This window comes from Brassica napus, chromosome C3 (assembly GCF_020379485.1).
Source record: "Brassica napus cultivar Da-Ae chromosome C3, Da-Ae, whole genome shotgun sequence".
Classification (NCBI taxonomy): Eukaryota; Viridiplantae; Streptophyta; class Magnoliopsida; order Brassicales; family Brassicaceae; genus Brassica; species Brassica napus.
The window spans coordinates 11,686,803-11,708,015 of NC_063446.1; the positions used below are offsets into that span (position 1 = coordinate 11,686,803).

Sequence of the window (21,213 nt, forward strand, 5' to 3'; positions counted from 1 at the left end):
CACTTACAGACATCTCGTGACACTCTCTTCCACTCTCGTGACACTCTCTCCATATCTCTGCACATAGAAACAGAAACACAACACACACAATTATTGAACATGTCACATATGAGCTAAAAACATGAAACACATATCATATTGAGCATAAACATATCACATTGAACTTATCATATATCACATAAAAACAGAAACACACATAACATTGAAACAGAAACACATAAAACACATAACATGATTTTGCTACTAGAAACAGAACTTGACAACCGAAGATTTAGCATGCGACATACAAGTTTGTTACATACACTAATTACCCAACATCTCATTAATTAGATTCTTCTTTTTCTCTTCCTCGTATTCAAAAAGTGGCTCTTTCTTGCATATGAGACTCTCAAGCAACCCCATCTTCTTAAGTCTCTCTTTCGCAGCCATGTCTTTCTCTTTAATAGTCCACATGGTCTGAAACTCAGAGGCAGCCTGGTCAACTGCGATGCTTCTCTTACCAGAGTCTGCTTTCGCCGCCTTAACACCAGGAGGACGTTTGGTGGGTTGATCACCGAGAGCGGACGTTGCTTGAGAGCTCTCTGATTGAGCTCCATCATCATACTTTCTCTTCTTGCTGGTTCCATCAATCTTCCTTCTAGCAACTTCACACCATTTCTGGTCATTCCTCAGTTCCTCCCAAGCATGGTGGAGGTTAAATTTGATCTTGTGATCGTTGTAGAAGATCCCGTGTGCCAGTTTCACAGTGTCAGTCTCATTCTGACCACTTGTTTTCTGTCTAGTTGCAGCCGCATAGGATCCACAAAACTTACAGACTAGATCGTTCATCTTCTGCCATCGTTGCTTACACTGAATAACCTCTCGCTTTGCACCTCTTTCCACCTTTGGACTGGCTGCGAAGTAAGCCGCAATGCGGCTCCAAAACACACCTGCTTTCTGCTCATTGCCCACCACCGGGTCCTTGCTGGTGTTTAACCAGGCGCTAATGAGCACAAGATCGTCTGTGACTGTCCACTTCTCCCTTTCTCTACGCTCTGTAGTTGAGTCTTCACAGAAGCTTGCCTTTTCAGGGAGATGTGATGATCCGACATGTTGAAAACTCGCATAGGGACAGGGTTCAGGAACGACACTCTCTTGTTGGCTGTTCAAGAGGTCAACAAAATTGGCTGACATACTATATGGATTCGTGGAATCCATATCCTAAAATGTCATAGAATAGAGAAGAGAAGAAGAATATCTAGTTAGAAGATTAACTAAATTGGAGGACATATTGTAGGACAGATCAAAGGGAAGAAGAAGATCGTGTATGAAGATTAAAAGAAAGAGAGAAAGCAGGAGGATTAATAGAGAAGAGAAGAAGAATATCTAGTTAAATACGGGTCTTGTAATTGTATTTACTCTTTCACTTAATTTGAGTTGAGATGAGTAGACAAGTACCTAAACATATTTATTACTACCACACAGTCCTAGAGTTACAATCAAACAAGCATTTTATCCAACCATTCATCAAAATCATTCATCGCAAGCATTCATACTAACAACAACCTAACTCTTACACGCATTTATTAACCTAATAACTACTATCCAGTTGGTGCAATTAAGAAAAAGAAATTACAAGAAGTTTTGTGGGAAGTTACCTCACCGCCAGTCGGAAGTAGTAGTTGCTTCACCGACAGGAGCAGGAGCTTCAGGCGAGAGCTGAAAGACTGTGATCTTCCTATCTCCAAACTCTTCTCGAAAACACGGGAGGAGGAGCTTTGGTCCCTGCCATAATTAACAACACAGTCAACACTGGTCTTTACTTAGAAGCAAAACATCAATTAAAACATAACAATCTCATCTGGCATTTCGACAAGTGATGGTACAACGTAAGCTCTTAACCATCAACAGAAACTGTAATGAATCTTACTCGACTCGACTCTGATCGTAATAAAACGAACAGACAAAACCCACTAAACATGTAACTTTTTAACTAAACGATCAGACAAACCCACCAAGAAGCCTACCAAATTTCGATGAAAGACCAAAGCTTTACAATGACCACAAACCTGAAAACCGTAATCGCCTATAGTCCAAGATACCTAATCGCTCTACGCGCTCAAATCATACAGAATCAGAGATGCATGGAATAAGAATCGACGATGGATGGGGCTTACCTTCATGAACTTCTTCACCACCGCAGCGATCACCGGAAACCTGAGAGAATCTCCAATCCGGAGGAGAACTTGTGAGGACCGACATAATCGTCGTCCATGGTGGGTTTGGATCTGTCTTCTGACGGAGAAGACAGACATAGACGCCGTGAGGACCGAGACTGTGGTCGTCCGTGGTGGTTTCGATCGGTCTTCCGACGGAGCAGACGGTAGAAGCCGGGGGAACACGCCGTGAGGAGAGTCGTCGTCGCGATCGCCTTTTGGAGACGGAGAAAACGAGAGGAAGAGACAAATGAGAAGAAAGAAAGAAAATAAATAAAAAAATAAAAAAGAGAGGAGGCTTTGAAGGTGACATTTAAAAATGGTTCCGAAAATCCCAAAATAAGAATCGGTAATCTCCTCTTTTATTTTGTTTTCATTTAATTAATTCAGGCATTTACTTTAAAAACTCACTAAGAGTCACCGATAATTATGGTCTAAGACACATATAAATTTCCTCTAAACTCTAGCTTTCAAGGAATATAATGGGCTTATTAGAAACAGTTCATTATTTAAGGCCTATTGGATAAGATTTTTCAGTACGTCAAACCTATTTAAGAACGTCTGATGGACTGGGTTAGAATAGAGAACTTACATAATGAAAAAGAAATGAATATTATGCGATCTAAACTGATTTTTTTTTGTCTAAATACGATATGAACTGATATGTTACAGCATGAGCAACGGTCGATTCTCCACTCATTTCTTTACATTAATATAATAAAAAATTTGAAAAAAAAAATGTTAGAGTGGAGTTCTTAGCGGAATATAAAAATCCGTCTCTTAACTTTTAACTAAAAAAATCTAAGAACCGGCTCTTAAATAAGAGTTTTAAGAGCCGGTTCTTAATTTTTTTAGTTAAAAGTTAAGAGACGGATTCTTATATTCCGTTAAGAACCCTACCTTAAGAACCTCCCGATAATCATGCTCTAAAACATATTATCAAGGAAAACATGTCTTTGAATATATTGACCGCAATACCTAAATGTATATATTACTAGGGGTTTGGCCCGGGCTACGCCCGGGATTTTTTGTTTAAATTTTAATTTTAATTATATATTTTGTATGTTTATTTTAATATATAAATAGTATAATTTATTATAAAATATAAGTAGATATATAATTATAAAATTTAAATTATTTTAATTATTCAATGTTTTTGTCTTACGAATTTTGAATTTCAGTATACAAATTTTAATATTTTTTTATTGGAAAAAATATATAAGATGATGAACAAAATGAACAAAAGTTAATTACATTTTAATTATGCTGTTTGATTGATTGGACTATAGAAAAGCTTCATCTCGCTTACTACTTTTTATAGCTTTGTTTCCAATTAGTCTTTAAGTAGTATAATGGACCCTCCTCCTAAATCTACAGCCTTACGTAATGTTTTTTTTTTCAAAAAGCAACGGTTTAAATGTTATAATATTCTCTACATAAAAAAACTTACAACTAAATCACTAAAAATTACATAATAACTTCTTACAACAAATGTTTTGCATTTATAACTCAACTAATTGGACCCGTGATCTAAATAAACTTTTATCTCACTTATATAAGTTTCGGTTAAATATTCTTCAATGGATTACCAATCAAAATTTTATTTTAGTTTTAGAATCATTGAATTCATAACTTTCACGGGTGTTTGAAAATTTTTTGTTTATAAATAACCAAGATAGATGGTGCAATTACATCAAAAATAGATGTAGGACCAAGTGGAACTTTTATATATAAAAGTGCATATATATAACCAAGATTATCAATTTTGAACGATGACCATATTCGTATTATTATTCAAGTGAATCTGTGCTGAGATCAAGAAGTCTGGCAGGTTGTTTTATTTGTTGTAGTGCAGACGTTTAAAAACTGTTGGGAATAATTTGTTAAAGCTAATGTAATGTAAGGTGCTAAGTTGTGGCTGAATTTTTTTTTTAATTGCTGCTCGGGAATAATAAACCCAAGAATTAAATATTACTGCTTGGACGTAGCCTAAACAAAACTTTAAGCCGATAATGTTAGCTTAATGTAGGAAAACTCTGTTAAGCGAAAAAACTCTGTACGTAGCCGGACAGACACTTTAAAGGAGATACCACAGTAATTCAAACTTTCAAGCTAGTCAATCCTTTGACAGAACATAACCGGAGAGACAACACGTCAGTTCGATCAAGGTGAGAAGAAATGGTAAACAACTGACCCTGACATCTTTTACCAAACAAAAAAAACTGATCCTGACATTCCGGTAATCAGTTGAGTTGATCAGACATCGTATTTTTTGTGGAGCCCGTTAAGGCTTTACAAATTTAATTATCATTGAAGGGCTTTTTTTTTCACTGAAGGTACTAAACTTCCTTAGATATTGAGATTAGCTAAACTTCCTTAGATACTGAGTTATATTAAGCTCCTTGTGTTTTATTAAAAAGATCGTATTAACTTGGAAACCTCGTTTTTATCGGTTTGATCATGAGGATACCATAACGCAGAATATCTTACAATTAAAAATTTTGGGCTGGTAATGGTTTTGTATATGATTGTGGTGTCAACCACGTAAGAAAAGTCAGGAGGTGATATTTACTAAACAAATTGGCTAGTTGGATGGATCACAATTTTATAGAAAAAGAATGGACCCAATAAGTTACGTAGTGATGAAGATATCAAAATGTGAAGATAAAAAACCAACAATGACATGATTCAAGAACGAAACTTAATCCTAGTCAATTTTCTTTTAGCGTAAGAGTAGATAAAAAAACCTATGGATGAGCAGTTGTCAGCTTTGGTCTTGCCCATTCCTAAGCTGGGAAGCTAAGCATTGCGTGGCTTTTTGCCATTGCGCCCTTCCTCCTGAACATCTGCACCATGCACAGGTTCAACACGAATGAGACTGTTAGAGGCTGTTGATCTTTCTGCATCTCAAGAAGAAGCCATCCCAGCACAGGTAGCTGGGACTATTTTGGACAATCTTTTCAAAGGTTTAGATGAAACAGCCCTAGCTTCAGGTCTATCATATTCACGATTGTTATCATCCCCTGTGCATGAACCATATAATAGTGTGATCAACATAAACGCTCCATGTATATCATATCCGGGATTGTTATCACCTTGGAAGCTGCATCTTAAGCTCCTGCCAAAGGCTCTGCCTCTATATCATACTTTAAAACATAATAACATTCATGCCGCTCTTCGAGAAAGAGCGTGTAAGTTCTATCCCAAGCAGAGCAATCCCAGGCTGCATAAGAGAAAATATGATAAATCAAGAGATGATGAGATAAATGCATATCTATAGGGGATGATTCAGTTTACCAAGAGGGCATGTATCGTCTTTGAAGTTTGAGTTTAGAAATCTTGAGAATGTGTCTTCCGTGAGTGTAATTTAAAAGATCTTCTATGAATATAGGATCACCATCTCTTAAAGTTCTCTCTTAACGTTCTGTGAATGATTATCAACACCTTCATTGCTTACCTGTACGTACATGTGTTTGTCAAAATGGAAACACATTTATAGGATCTTGTTCAGAGGAAACTTACAAAGAAAGAAATAAACTTATAACCCAAGTGCGAGTTTTGGATAATCTCTTTGACAATGCAGGGATGTTGTAAACACCATCTGCTTGTGGTTGTATTACAGTGTCGCCGAGAATATCTCTGTAGAAACACAACCACATCGTAAATTATTAGTAGTTCTTGAATCATATCCTAGTTTCAAAATTGCAGAGGATACTTACTGCGAACATGACGTTCTTTGGGAGGAGATTCGATATAATTTGCTGCCTTGCCGATCGCAATATATAAATCCTAATGTATAAAGATCATGAATCAATAACACGCATAGATCATAATATTCAACTTCTCAAGATGAGGAGAATAAGACCTTGATTTCACTGTTGGCCTTAGCGAAACCAACGGTGGTGGAATCCTCGAGTGCTCCATCGGCCCTTTATTAGCTCGTAATATGGAGTTTCTCAAATGAGAGTTTCATCATGCTTTCATATACTATATAGTTGAAAAATTAAGCGGAAAGATGTGCAGAGACCTCTTCCTCTGCTTCATATATATAGTGTATGAAAGCACGACGAAAGGTGGGAAGTTGGAAGGATGAGAAAGCAGTGAATTGCTTTGCTTGAATGCAAATATTAACAGCTAACAATTAATCGGAAGATAGTGGAGGTTCAGCATATAACTTCGGTTACTCAGACGCGATGGTGGATGGGAATTGGAGACGACGGAGACATTGGATTTGTTGACCTAATTGGTCCCGAGCTTTCAAATTTCTAACTGGGCCCGTCAACTAACATTCCATTATAAGCCCAAATGCAAGATAACCCGTACATTTAAATATTTTCGATCGATAGAGTTGACACGTGGAATGATTTGCCCCTTCTCTAAATCTGATGTGGCATCTGAGGGAGAAAAGTCTCCTTTATTATTATAGATAGATGACTGAAGACATTACATCATGTATTTAAATCATTCAAGAATATTATATCTTTGAATGTTGATTCCGGTTCCTAAAGGCGTGGGATGTGATTGAACATGAAACCCCATCAATATATTTTATAATACTCATATTGTAATGTTTTGACAGAGACTATACTATTGAAGATGTAAATTAATCACGTTGATTTTTTTTTTTTTTTGCCAACAAACTAATGATAAAGGATAAGTTTAATCCTTAAGTGTTGTAGTACTTAAGATGTCAATCCAATCTCTAGTGATTCTAAGCACTAAGAATGCAAGCCATTTATCTCAATCTAAGTGCAATCAAATGATGTTTGTTTGTAACAAGTAATAGTGCGAAATAACTTGAGTTTTAATTCAAATATAACAAAGAAGAACCAATGGGTATATAGGCAATTGATTTCAAGGTGATAGTTCTAAATCAAGGCGTCTAACTTCAATTTATCTTAACTTTCTATAGGTCTAGATTTCATTCAATTTAGATTAATCCACTCCCGTGGTAGAAACCCTTATGCAATTATGAACTAAACATCAACTTCCGTTCGTTTTGTTCACTCAAACATACATTAAGTTCTAGTCTACTAACCATCTAGCAATCCTAACAACAATTCCTTGGTTATTCAAGCTAGAGCTTTACTAGGTCCATTCAAGCATTATGCAAACACTTTCGATGCCCTACAAACACTTAGAATCTAAATTAAAATGGCCAAAATTAATCTAGCATTAAGAATACTTAGTAAGCATAGAAATCTAAGCATTTAACCATTAGAACACCTTAACTCTTCCCTAATCACCCATTAATCTACCTAACCCATTGATCCTAAGGGTGATTACTCACTAATCATCTTGTTTACACTTAATCCCATGATGGATAGAAGCATAACCAAGATGATATGATATATGAAAACAAAAAAACAGAAATTAGATGAAGAGAATGGCTAAAGGAAAACAAGACTTTATAACATAAACTTCAAGAACACTCCAAGAACAAATGTTTTTTCTCAAACTCTCAAAATACAAAATATGAAACTATAAAACTTTCACTCTCTACTCTTTGTTGTATTGTACTCTGTGTATTGTGTCTTCCTCCTTCCCCTTGCAGTCTCTTTTATAGCCTAAGTAAAGGAGGATGACAACACATCCATCATGTGAAAGCATAAAGCATAAAACACACTCATAAAAGTTATTCTCCACTTTCTTCCATTATAGAACACCTTTTGCCCCTTCATATGGCCAAAGTAGTCTTGCCTCTTCAGAAAAGGTAGAGAAAGTTAGGCCAAAAGAGCCACCAAACTCATGATAGACAACCCATCCCCCATGTTGCAAGCTTTAAAGAGATAAAACTCACTCATTAAAGTTTTCTCCACTTTCTCCATGTTGCACACACCTTTAGAATACCAAAAATAAGAAGAATAATGAATAGTAATGAGTTTTATAGGTTTTAAGTGAATAAAAATGAGTCTAAAGGCTTAAAATTCGAAGGCTATTGTTGATGTTGCTAGGGTGGCCGCTAGGAATGTCATACTGATATGTGTGTAGTATTTTGATCATAAATCCCTCAATACAGCTCCAAACGACTTGAAACCACCTCCATTGTAAAGCTAACTCAATTTACCATGTCTTCCCAAAAGACAAGTTTCAAAAGATATCTTTAAGACCTTCATCCATGCTTGTCTTTCACACGTTCGGTTCAAGACTCCTCGAAAGCTCCTTTTGTGCTCTAATCACCTCCAAAACTCCAAACAATTCATCCAACACCTACAAGATGCAAATGTACATGCAATAGACTCTAAATGCAAATAAATGTAAGGTTAATGCATGAATATATATGAAATAACAAAGCTAAAACTATGCAAAATCACAACACATCAACTCCCCCACACTAGTCCTTTACTTGTCCTCAAGTAAACTTTCAAGAACATGGGAAGTGATGTTTCAATACACACATGGAAATTCATGACCTTAAGAAACTCTTCAATGCCATCGTTGTGATATCCTTACAAAATCATACCAAATAGCAAGAGCAAAATGTTTTTATTAGCTCTAACTTCTCTAGGCCTATCAATTCCTTTGATCTTTTAACTCATTATCATGAATCCTCAAATCAACCAACTCTCACATTCAATAAGAAATATCATAAGTGAATTCTCGCAAATTGCCAATTGGTCCAAATCATTTGGTTTGGTGAGAAAAAATGGCTTAATGTGAAGAATGAGAAGGGTCCAAATACTTTTTGCTATGGTGACTTACACTCAAGAATAGGAGCTTGATCATTATGCAAAATTTATCTAAGAAAAGAAGCAATTAATGCATACATAAATCGGTTCTCATCATTCTACCCTTTTCCTAGACAATTTTTAAGTTCTACCCTTTCTTTTCTTCATCTCAAATCCCAAATATACACCCATTTTCATCTCTTACCCAATGAACACTCTTTTCTTCTCTTTTCTTTTCTTTGTCTTAACAACTATGTATCTTAGCTCAAAATTTTCTTTTCCCCATTCTTTTTTTTTCTTTTTGGGGTTTTTATTGACACAATCTGAGCTATCTTCTTAATTTTTTTTTATTTTTTTTTTAATTGTTTTAGACACACTTTTTGATTCATTTCCTTTACATAATCTTTCCCAATTCAATCCCCAAGATCAAAATAATTAAAGCACATCATTCCAACCACCATCCTAGATGCTAGCCCAAAAGAGGTCCTAATGCTAGCAAGAGATGAGAACAAATCAATGTCGCTCCTAATACTTTCAAGATTTTGCACATGACAAGCTTTCACAAAAAGACCTCACTCAACAATTAATGATGGTTTGAAAGAAGGGAAGGGTTTAGGGTATGGACTACCACTTGAGTTGTCAAAAAGATTGGTAAAACGGTTTATACAAGCTCAAGTGTGTGTAAAGCCATGATTTAGTACTCAAGAGACCATAAGCAAGAAGCATTAAGTTCATTTAAGTCAACTAAGATCGGAGTTGGTTTCAAAGAGTAAGATTCAATGAGTCTTAAGAGGAGTTTTCAAGGCTCGAAGTCTACAAGAAATTCAGAAGAAGCTCAAGCTACTTATTATGATTCAAAAGGGTATCAACAATGAGTTCATTGCATGAGTCCTTTGTAAGGATTTTACCTATGCATTCTATATGATCTAGACTCAAACCTAAAGATGCAAATGATATAACTAAATGTTTTTTTTTTTGTAATTTTTGGAATTTTGCAAATTTTTATGGATTTTCTATGCAAATGGATATGCAATGCTTATGACAAGTAAACAAAACAGAAAACATGTGAGATAAGTAGACTCTCCCCCCCACACTTACTTCACACAGTCTCTTGTGTGAGAGCAAGGTGAAAGAAGAGGTCTAGAAGAAACAAACATGAAAACTATATATTTCCAATGGTTGTAGAGACACTTAGCTTGGAGTTGCTAGATGGAGTTGAATAATTTTAACACTTGTAGGTTTGCTGGATGGCCATCTTTCTTCTTTGATTAAGTGGAGAATCACCTGAAAATTTTAAACACACTTATCAAACACACAAAAGAAAAACCACACAAGTTAAACAGTAATATATATAGGGATAGATGTGGGACTTCCTCCCAAGTGAGCTTGTTTTAAGTCTCTAGCTTGACTACCCCTTTTTGGTTTAGGCTGGTTTGGGATCGGTAAGTGGAACCGAGGTTCCTTCCTTCTCAGGTGTGGCCGCCATGTACAGCTTGACTCTTTGGCCATTCACTGTAAAGTCCCCACCGGTCTTGTTCCAAAGCACAATTGCTCCATATGGCCTCACTTCTTTGATCTTGAAAGGGCCGGACCATCTTGACTTAAGTTTTCCAGGGAACAACTTCAATCGAGAGTTGAAGAGCAACACTTGATCTCCAATGTTGAACTCCCTCTTCAGGATCTTCTTGTCATGGAATGCCTTGGTCTTTTCTTTGTAAATCCTTGAGTTCTCAAAAGCATCAAGTCGAATCTCATCAAGCTCATGGAGTTGGAAAAGTCTTTTCTCTTTGGCACTCTTGATGTCAAAGTTCAGCATCTTAACAGCCCATAATGCCTTGTACTCAAGCTCCACTGGCAGATGGCAAGCTTTCCCATAGACAAGATTGAAGGGAGTGGTTCCCAAGGGTGTCTTGAAAGCAGTCCTATAGGCCCAAAGTGCATCATCAAGCTTTGTAGACCAATCCTTCCTTGTTGTCCCCACAGTCTTCTCCAAAATGGACTTTATCTCCCTGTTGGAAATCTCAACTTGGCCACTTGTTTGGGGATGATAAGCAGTTGCCACCTTGTGCTTGACACCATTCTTCTTAAGAAGGTTCTCAAAAAGTTTGTTGATGAAGTGGGTGCCTCCATCACTGATCACAACTCTTGGGACTCCAAACCTTGGGAAGATAATGCTCTTGAACATCTTGAGGACAACCTTAGCATCATTGGTTGGGCTGGCTATAGCTTCCACCCATTTGGAGACATAATCCACAGCAACAAGAATGTATTCATTACCATAGGAAGATGGGAATGGTCCCATGAAGTCAATGCCCCACACATCAAACACTTCCACTTCCAAGATAGGATTTTGAGGCATCTCATTTCTCTTGGTGATGTTCCCTCTCCTTTGGCATGGGTCACACCTTGACACAAACTCTTGTGTGTCTTTGAACATATGGGGCCACCAAAATCCTGCTTGTAGCACCTTGGAGACAGTCTTGAAGGTGGCAAAGTGACCTCCATAGGCTGATCCATGGCAGTGTGTGAGGATTCCTTCCACCTCCTCTTGAGCTACTACTCTTCTATAGATTTGATCTTTGCAAAGAGTGTAGAGGTAAGGCTCGTCCCAGTAGTATCTCTTCACATCCTTGAAGAACTTCTTCCTTGCATAGCCTGTCAGATTCAATGGTTCCCTTCCACATGCCAAGTAGTTCACTAGATCAGCATACCATGGGCCTGTTTCATCAATTGCCTTCATTTCTTCAATCTTCCTTCCAGTCTCACAAGCTGTGACCATTGCTTCTATAGCCATAATCTGCTCTTCAGGGAGTCCCTCATCAATAGGAATCCCACACTCCACTCTTAATCTTGAAAGGTGATCAGCTACACCATTCTCCACTCCTGGCTTGTCCTTGATTTCGAGATCAAACTCTTGTAGTATTAATATCCATCTGAGCAGCCTTGGCTTGGCATCCTTCTTGGCTAGTAGATGTCGTAGTGCAGCATGATCAGTGTATACAATGACCTTAGACCCTACCAGGTAGCTCCTGAACTTCTCGAAGGCATAGACAATTGCCAACAGCTCCTTCTCAGTTGTGGCATACTTCATTTGGGCATCATCAAGTGTTCTACTAGCATAGTAGATCACATGTGTCTTCTTGTCCTTCTTTTGCCCCAAGACTGCCCCCACAGCATAGTCACTGGCGTCGCACATGATTTCGAAGGGTAGACTCCAATCTGGTGGTTGAACTATTGGGGCACTGGTGAGCTCCTCCTTCAGCTTCTTAAAGGCTTCTAGGCATTCTTCATCAAAGTTGAAGATGATCTCCTTGCACAGCAGCTTGGTCAATGGTCTAGCTATTTTGGAGAAGTCTTTGATGAACCTTCTGTAGAAACCAGCATGGCCAAGGAAGCTTCTTATATCCTTCACTGTTCTTGGTGGAGCTAGACCAACCATGACATCTATCTTGGCTTTGTCCACTTCAATTCCTTTCTCAGAAACTTTGTGTCCAAGAACAATCCCTTCCTTGACCATGAAGTGACACTTCTCCCAATTGAGCACCAGGTTAGTGTCCTCACATCTCTGTAATACCCTGCAAAGATTTGACAAACAAGTAGCAAACGAAGAACCGTATACAGAAAAATCATCCATAAACACCTCCATTACATCCTCAATAAGATCAGAGAAAATCGACATCATTGCTCTTTGGAATGTTGCTGGTGCATTGCACAGTCCAAATGGCATCCTTCGATATGCAAAGGTACCATAAGGACAAGTGAATGTCGTTTTCTCTTGGTCATTTGGGTGTATAGGGATTTGGAAAAATCCAGAGTATCCATCAAGGAAACAATAATAGGGATGGTTAGCTAGCCTCTCTAACATCTGATCAATGAATGGTAAAGGGAAATGATCCTTTCTAGAGGCTGCATTCAGTTTTCGATAGTCAATGCACATCCTATGTCCAGTTATTGTTCTTGTTGGTATTAACTCATCATTTTCGTTCTTAACAACTGTTATGCCACCCTTTTTAGGAACTACATGCACAGGTGAAACCCAATTGCTATCAGAGATAGGATAGATCACACCAGCATCTAACAATTTGATTATCTCTTTTTTAACAACATCTTTCAAATTAGGATTTAATCTTCTTTGGTGTTCAATTGAAGTTTTAGATTCATCCTCTAGATGTATCCTATGCATGCACAAAGATGGTGAGATTCCTTTAATGTCATCAAGTGAGTATCCTAGTGCTTTTCTATACTTTTTAAGTTCATTTAAAAGCATAGACAATTCATTCTCAGTCAGCTCACTACTCACAATGACAGGATATGTCTCATTAGGTCCAAGGAAAGCATACCTTACACCATCGGGAAGAGGTTTAAGCTCCACTTTTGGTGCCTTGAGCTCACTCCAATCAGCTTCATGGAGGTTCTCTTGAATGTCTGCTGAGGCAGCATGTTGAGTCACTTGTGGCAACTCCATGAACTCATCTTCTCCATCCTCCTCAAGGTGAACATCTAGCCTTCTTACTAGCTCATCACTCTCCTTGTTTTCAATCATTTGGGTCTCTCTTTCAATGGTCAGGGCATGTTGAAGAGAGTCCTCAATCGCTAACTCCTCAAGGAAATCATCAGCCAAGACATCCATCTCATCAATGTAGAATATTTCTCTTTGAGTTGTGGGCTTCTTCATCATCTCCTTGATATCAAAATGGAGAGTGTGATCTTTTTCAAGGTGGAGATCAATTGTGCCATCTCTCACATTCACCATTGCTCCAGCAGTTGCCAAGAAAGGTCTTCCAAAGATCAAAGGATCTCTAGGCTCTTCATCCATCTCAAGCACTACAAAGTCAGTAGGCACTTCACAATTTCCTATCTTGACAGGAAGATCTTCTAGGATGCCAATGGGGAGCTTGACAGATCGATCAGCTAGCACCAAAGAGATCTTGCACTTTTTATATTGTGTAAACCCAAGCTTCTTGGCAATGGATAGTGGCATGAGGCTGACACTTGCTCCCAAATCACATAGACATCTCTCAAATGTCAAAGGTCCAATGGCGCATGGCAGGGTGAAACTACCAGGGTCTTCTAGCTTCCTTGGGACAGTCAGTCTCTGAATAATGGCGCTGCACTCATGAGTAAGAATCACCATCCCTTCCATCTCTTTCTTCTTTTGTTCTACAGCATCTTTCAAGAACTTGCTGTATTGTGGAACCAGCATAAATGCATCAATTATGGGCATGGTGAGATGAACTTCACTCATTTGCTTGTCAAACAAGGCTTTGTACTTCTCTAGGAGTTGCTTCTTGAATCTTCCAGGAAAGGGAAGCTTTGGCTCATAGGGAGGAGGAGTGAACAATTTCTCCTTTGTTGATGTAGCAGCCTCATTTTTGTTCTCAACTTTCTCCTCTCCAATCTTTCTCTTGCCCTTAGCTTCAACTATCTTCTCCAAGATTTCCTCATTAGTCTTCTCATCCACAATCACCACATCATCATCTACATTGATGACCACCTCCCCACCTTGTTTCTCATTATCCTTAATGAGAACTTTAGGAGGCAACTCTCTTCCACTCCTTAGGGTGATTGCCTTTATTGTCTCCTTTGGGTTTTGTTCAGGCTTTCCAGGTAGGGAACCTTGTTGGCGACTTGAGCTGGCTGTCATAGAGACAAACTGGTTCTCCAAGGCTTTGAACTTGTTGTTTAGATCATGGTAATTCCCATCAATCTTGTTGTGGAGATTTTTCAGCTCATACCCTAATTGTTTCTCACTTCTTGCTTGTCCCTCCAATAATTGTTTCAGCATAGCTTCAGTACTACTCTCTTGTGGAGGTTGTGTTGATGATCCAGCTTGGTCTTGTGCAGGTTGACTTGGTTTTGGTGAGAATCCAGGAGGGAAGTTCTGTTTGGGTTGGTAACCACCTTGGTTGTTGTTGTAGAATGGCTTAGGCTGATTGTTGTAGAATGGTCTTGGCTGGTAGTTGTTGAATGGCTTCTGTTGGTTGTTGTAGAAGGGTTTCTGTTGGTAGTTGTTCTGGTATTGATAGTCAGGCTCCTTCTTGTACCATGTACCCTGAGCATTGACATAGTACATATCTTCTTGGCATTCTACTCTATCAACTTCAGCAACCATATGTAACTCCTCTTTCTTGGTCTTTTCTGATAGTAGCATGTCAATCTTGTCTTGAAGTGCTTTCAGCTCTCTCTTTGTGGTCATATCTTCTCCTCCACCACCTCTGTCTCTTCTATCATATTCATCATTGTAGACAGAGTCACTCTGTGTCATGTTCTCCAAGAGTTCTAAAGCATCTTCCACAGTCCTCCCCAAGAAGTTTCCATTGCTTGCAGTGTCAAGCTGGCTTTTGAATTTAGGCAAGACTCCTCTGTAGAAAGTGCTTAGCAAGCTCTCATTGTTGAAGCCATGGTGAGGACATTGAGACAGGTAGCTTCTGAATCTCTCCCATGCGTCTAAAAATCCTTCAAGTCCTCTTTGTTGAAAACCAGAGATCTGATTTCTAAGGTTGGCAGTCCTTGTAGCTGAGAAGAACTTGTTGAGGAAGGCCTTCTTGCATTCATCCCAAGTGGTGATAGTATCACTTGAGATGTTTTTCTCCCAAGTGTGAGCCTTGTCTCCCAAAGAGAAGGGAAACAATCTGAGCTTGAAAGCATCCTCTGAAACTCCATTTGTTTTTGACAAGCCACAGTACTTATCAAATCTGTCAAGGTGATCTAGTGGGTCTTCCAAGGCAAGTCCATGGTACTTGTTGTTTTCAATCATGTTGATGAGGCTTGACTTGATCTCGAAATTGTTGTTGGCAACTGGCGGTGCCCTAATGCCCAACCTATTCCCATTTATGTTAGGTTGATCATAAGTGCCAATGGATCTTCCCAGGCGTTGTTGATTTTGAGGCCTAAGGTTTGCAGCTCCTTGGCCATGTTCCTCTTGAGCAGCTCCAGGAGGAACTCCTTGGACATTTTGTCTATGATCATCAACTTCATAGACACCTTCCGGTTGATTCGGGTTTCTCTCCATCTCAAGCCCCAATCTATGTAAGTGGGCTTGCTTTTCTCTTTCTCTTCTCTGTCTTCCCAACTCTCTTTCTAAGGCTTTGATGTTGTCCACTCTTGGTGCAAGATTTGTTGATCCTTTGCTTCTCAAGTTCATGCACCTGTCATCCAAATAGAGATGAAGATAGATAATTAGTAACTTAAAAATGAAAAATAAGACTTAGTCTCAAGTAATGACCAAATCCTAATGTCAAAATCAATCTAGAGAATGGCAACGGCGCCAAAACTTGATAAAGGATAAGTTTAATCCTTAAGTGTTGTAGTACTTAAGATGTCAATCCAATCTCTAGTGATTCTAAGCACTAAGAATGCAAGCCATTTATCTCAATCTAAGTGCAATCAAATGATGTTTGTTTGTAACAAGTAATAGTGCGAAATAACTTGAGTTTTAATTCAAATATAACAAAGAAGAACCAATGGGTATATAGGCAATTGATTTCAAGGTGATAGTTCTAAATCAAGGCGTCTAACTTCAAATAATCTTAACTTTCTATAGGTCTAGATTTCATTCAATTTAGATTAATCCACTCCCGTGGTAGAAACCCTTATGCAATTATGAACTAAACATCAACTTCCGTTCGTTTTGTTCACTCAAACATACATTAAGTTCTAGTCTACTAACCATCTAGCAATCCTAACAACAATTCCTTGGTTATTCAAGCTAGAGCTTTACTAGGTCCATTCAAGCATTATGCAAACACTTTCGATGCCCTACAAACACTTAGAATCTAGATTAAAATGGCCAAAATTAATCTAGCATTAAGAATACTTAGTAAGCATAGAAATCTAAGCATTTAACCATTAGAACACCTTAACTCTTCCCTAATCACCCATTAATCTACCTAACCCATTGATCCTAAGGGTGATTACTCACTAATCATCTTGTTTACACTTAATCCCATGATGGATAGAAGCATAACCAAGATGATATGATATATGAAAACAAAAAAACAGAAATTAGATGAAGAGAATGGCTAAAGGAAAACAAGACTTTATAACATAAACTTCAAGAACACTCCAAGAACAAATGTTTTTTCTCAAACTCTCAAAATACAAAATATGAAACTATAAAACTTTCACTCTCTACTCTTTGTTGTATTGTACTCTGTGTATTGTGTCTTCCTCCTTCCCCTTGCAGTCTCTTTTATAGCCTAAGTAAAGGAGGATGACAACACATCCATCATGTGAAAGCATAAAGCATAAAACACACTCATAAAAGTTATTCTCCACTTTCTTCCATTATAGAACACCTTTTGCCCCTTCATATGGCCAAAGTAGTCTTGCCTCTTCAGAAAAGGTAGAGAAAGTTAGGCCAAAAGAGCCACCAAACTCATGATAGACAACCCATCCCCCATGTTGCAAGCTTTAAAGAGATAAAACTCACTCATTAAAGTTTTCTCCACTTTCTCCATGTTGCACACACCTTTAGAATACCAAAAATAAGAAGAATAATGAATAGTAATGAGTTTTATAGGTTTTAAGTGAATAAAAATGAGTCTAAAGGCTTAAAATTCGAAGGCTATTGTTGATGTTGCTAGGGTGGCCGCTAGGAATGTCATACTGATATGTGTGTAGTATTTTGATCATAAATCCCTCAATACAGCTCCAAACGACTTGAAACCACCTCCATTGTAAAGCTAACTCAATTTACCATGTCTTCCAAAAAGACAAGTTTCAAAAGATATCTTTAAGACCTTCATCCATGCTTGTCTTTCACACGTTCGGTTCAAGACTCCTCGAAAGCTCCTTTTGTGCTCTAATCACCTCCAAAACTCCAAACAATTCATCCAACACCTACAAGATGCAAATGTACATGCAATAGACTCTAAATGCAAATAAATGTAAGGTTAATGCATGAATATATATGAAATAACAAAGCTAAAACTATGCAAAATCACAACACATCAACTAATCACGTTAGTCGTGTTCTCACGGGCGTAGACTAGTTATAATTAGGCACGTCATTCTTTTTCATTATTTCTCCGACAACATTGACGCGTAATTGATCCCAAATCATCCAAATAGGTCGCGTTTTTGAATATGATTTTTTCGTTTATGATATACTTCTAGTTTTTTTTTGCTTGATGAAATTAAATTAAAATAACGGTGGATTACGCGTATAAAAAAATTTATAGTGTATAATACGTGTTTTGAATCAGATTTGCATAATTGTGGGTTTCAATTTGATTAGCCGTAACAGTTTGGCACTCGTAGCAGCATAGCATGCATAATATGCACGTTACGTACGTACGTGAGAGTGAGTACACAAATATGTCTTGTAAGGTGGAGAATGCATTCTCTCAGGAGCTGTATGGGCTAATCAAACATAGGCTCGATGCCCAGGCGAGTAAGGAAGCAATGGTCAAAAATTAAAAACCTAACTAAAAGGAAACAAATAGGTACACACATAGGGAAAAGAATAATCTTACAAGACACGTCTCCTCCACAACAGAAGCTGTAATAAAATTATAATAAAAGACCGCGTATCGTATACACTATTTAACTATGATCAAAGCCGCACATTATCGATCAGTTCATCTATTCTGAGTTTCGATCATATAATCAAACGAGGAAAAAAATTTTACTGAGAGAATAAAGATTTGTAACTAATTCTAAAAAAAAGAAGAAAGATTTGTAATTGAAATTTACAGAATATAGTAATGGATGGTTCAGGTCCAAGAGAAGGAGGAGGAGTTATGAAGCCGGTTTATCTCAGAGTTTGTATTGCTGTTGTATTATCCGCAACTGGTTTGATCATGGCGAGGTTCGAGTCTTGGAAAGAAGATAATGAGGTAAATTCTTGTGCAAGCAATCAAGAGTCTTCTTCATCACCTAGCAGAAACAACGATGGAGAAGAAGAAGAAAACGAAGAAAAAGAGAGTCTTGTTGATCATCAAAAGCGAGAGATTATCATCTTGAATTCGAGACTAGAGGAACTTCAGAAGAAGAAACACGAGACGGAGTTGCGTTTCGAACATTATTGTTTTCTTAAAGACAAAGAAGCCATGCTAATGGAGCAAAAAAGCATGTTGGTTCTTGAAAGGTCTCAATTAGATTTCTTCCGTAGAGAAGTTTCGGCCATGGAGGAAGAACTCAAGAGGGGCCAAGAATTGGTGATCGTGTATAGTAAACTGGTTGGAGAAATCCAAGAGTTGAGATCAAAGAATTGGCTTCTTGAGGGAGAAACAAAGAAGCTCAGGATAAGAGTGAAGCAATTACACCGTGTTGTAAACCAGAAGAGCAGGAAGAGTGTTAAGAAGTTATTGAAGTGTCTTCATGAACTGGGGAAAAAGAATATCTTTGTGAAGGGACTTGAAGATCAAGTGAAAGATTTGAAAGCCAACCTTGATTTGTTGCAAGAGGAAAAAGAAGTATACATGAAATCGTCAGAAAATTCAGAGGTAACTTTTAATTTGATTCTTTGGATCCAAATTCAATTATTCGAGTTCATTTGATGTTGATTGGCATGTTTTTTTTTTGGCTTTTGTGAAGATGGTGAGTGTAGAAGATCATAGAAGGGTCTTAGAAAAGCATGAGGATTTGAAGACAGAAGTGACTTACCTGAGATGGATCAATGCTTGTTTGAGGAAGGAGGTTCTCTTGAGAAACGGAACCAAATATGAGGGTGCTCTTGAATTGACAGTAGCAGCTGATAATAAGAATAAATGGGGGAAGGGGTTCTGTTGGAGGTTACTCTGAGAAGGTGGAGCCTGATTAAGAAGGGATGTTTCATTCAACAGTCTCTTGCTTCACATAAATTTCAATGTTTTAAGCATTTCTCCAAAATTCCTTAGTCATGACAATGTTTTTTCTTGTAACACTGACTTATTATCTATGTAATAATTATCAACAATTCTATAACCAGCAATTTTATCAGTTTTATGAATATTCAACCACACTGAATCGTCTTATCAATTATTTAAAGATCTTTTACAAGTTCTTTTCTCCATCGTTAATCAAACTACTGAATTAAAAAAAGGCTCTACTAATCATGAAAATGATTTATTGTGGATGGTTTTATACAAAATAGACCTCCAATGGTCACAGCTACAAGCTAAGCTTGCGTGGGTTAAGCCCATTGATCAAGTAGAAGCTCGAGTTGCTCGAGTTGTACGATCCAAGAAAACCATCTGCTCTTCTTCATCGCTTTCCATTGGTAACTTGCTCGCCTCTTAGCTCTGAAAGTTCACGACTTTATAGAAATCTGACGAGGATACACATTTTTAATAATTTTTATTTACTTTATATTTTTAGAACCCTTGTATTATCTAGGGAGGTCCTCAAATCTCATACATGTGAAAAATGAACTACAAAATACTGTAGGAGTTTTTTTTTGTGTTATTTATTTATATATAACATTCATAATAGCCACCAGCCAATACTGAATTGTTTTTTCCAATCCTGAAATTTCAGTGGAAGGATTTGAACTCTGGTCTCCCATAATCTAGGAGAAGTATTTCAGTTAGCATTAACTGGTTAAGAAACACATGTTCTATAGTATTGAAGCCAAAGCTTTTGGTTACGTAAGTGTTGCGCCTATTTGAAACTAGAGTAAAGAAGAGTGCTAGAACTCGAATTGGAGTACGAAAAAAAGTAAATCGAATTGATACAAGCTGTGTTCACTGCAATAACAGTTCGGAGTAGCGTGATCACTTGTTCTTGACTTTGAGTGCATCTATTCATCTCATGTATGGGAATTTCTCACGAAAGGAATACTTCACAGTGCCGACACAACTTAATGGAGTGAGATCAAGTTGATTATCATAGAGAAGAATCATGGGAGGTTAAACTTTTTGCCTTAGATATGCTTTGCAAGGGGAGATTTATGCAGTGTGGAGAGAGAAGAACAAAAGAAGGCATGGAGATTCTCATATGTCTTGGCAGGTGCAACAGAGAATGGTGGAGAAGAATGTTAGAAACTAACTAAGTCTTATGACCAAGTGTGGAAGTAAGAAGCTCGAGGGTATATGAGGTTTTGGTTTGGGAGTAGAGAAATAATCTCTTAATGCATGTATTAGTACCACAAAAAAAACTTAAATTCATTCAAATCAAAAAGTAATTCGAATTGAGACTAGGGAAAATGTTGGAGCTTAAAACTCACATTTGATAAAAAAGAAGAAGAAGATAATTTGATAAAACTCACATCTATATTATTAAAAGAGAAGTACCAATTAAAAAGTACCCCTAAATTTTCTAACTTATTTACACTTCCATGCCACTGAGAATTAAATTAAACTACAATGTTTGTCTTTTCCAGTTAAATTAATGAGTTTTCATTAATCAAATTTAAACTTAATGTCATT

At 37.5% G+C, this 21,213-nt stretch overlaps 3 protein-coding genes, 1 long non-coding RNA gene and 1 other non-coding gene across 6 annotated transcripts; 2 read left to right on the forward strand and 3 right to left on the reverse strand.

The window, feature by feature from the left end:
• Positions 1–303: 303 nt before the first annotated feature.
• On the reverse strand, positions 304–1,197 carry LOC106350826 (glutathione S-transferase T3-like). The gene has a single exon (XM_013790666.2). The coding sequence runs from the start codon at positions 1,195–1,197 to the stop codon at positions 304–306; it is 894 nt and encodes a 297-aa protein (XP_013646120.2).
• Positions 1,198–4,747: 3,550 nt separating this feature from the next.
• Positions 4,748–5,907, reverse strand: LOC125584275. Its single transcript, XR_007321252.1, has 2 exons — positions 5,493–5,907; positions 4,748–5,418 (listed from the first exon to the last, which is right to left on the reverse strand). It is a non-coding gene; the product is annotated as an uncharacterized LOC125584275 (long non-coding RNA).
• A 1,679-nt stretch (positions 5,908–7,586) lies between these two features.
• Positions 7,587–17,589, reverse strand: LOC125584274. Of its 2 annotated transcripts, none has more exons than XR_007321251.1 (2): positions 8,173–17,567; positions 7,587–8,034 (listed from the first exon to the last, which is right to left on the reverse strand). XR_007321251.1 is itself a non-coding variant. In XM_048752510.1 (2 exons), the coding sequence occupies exon 2, from the start codon at positions 16,005–16,007 to the stop codon at positions 10,287–10,289; it is 5,721 nt and encodes a 1,906-aa protein (XP_048608467.1). In that variant the 5' UTR covers positions 16,008–17,333; positions 17,472–17,589; the 3' UTR covers positions 7,587–10,286. The 2 variants fall into 2 exon arrangements, 1 of the variants encoding a protein (XP_048608467.1); XM_048752510.1 differs by having other exon boundaries at positions 7,587–17,333; positions 17,472–17,589.
• On the forward strand, positions 15,259–15,365 carry LOC125584732. Its single transcript, XR_007321641.1, has one exon. It is a non-coding gene; the product is annotated as a small nucleolar RNA R71 (small nucleolar RNA).
• LOC106352309 (protein CHUP1, chloroplastic-like) lies at positions 17,574–20,317 on the forward strand. The gene is made up of 2 exons (XM_013791962.3): positions 17,574–19,311; positions 19,403–20,317. The coding sequence occupies exons 1-2, from the start codon at positions 18,571–18,573 to the stop codon at positions 19,607–19,609; spliced, it is 948 nt and encodes a 315-aa protein (XP_013647416.2). The 5' UTR covers positions 17,574–18,570; the 3' UTR covers positions 19,610–20,317.
• The last annotated feature ends 896 nt before the right edge of the window (positions 20,318–21,213 follow it).

Bases quoted from the DNA above. Each gene is read 5' to 3' on its own strand.
- LOC106350826 (XM_013790666.2), bottom strand. From the start codon at position 1,197: ATGGATTCCACGAATCCATATAGTATGTCAGCCAATTTTGTTGACCTC.
- LOC125584274 (XM_048752510.1), bottom strand. From the start codon at position 16,007: ATGAACTTGAGAAGCAAAGGATCAACAAATCTTGCACCAAGAGTGGAC.
- LOC106352309 (XM_013791962.3), top strand. From the start codon at position 18,571: ATGGATGGTTCAGGTCCAAGAGAAGGAGGAGGAGTTATGAAGCCGGTT. The intron at 19,312-19,402 runs GTAACTTTTAAT...GCTTTTGTGAAG, and splicing joins AATCGTCAGAAAATTCAGAG to ATGGTGAGTGTAGAAGATCA.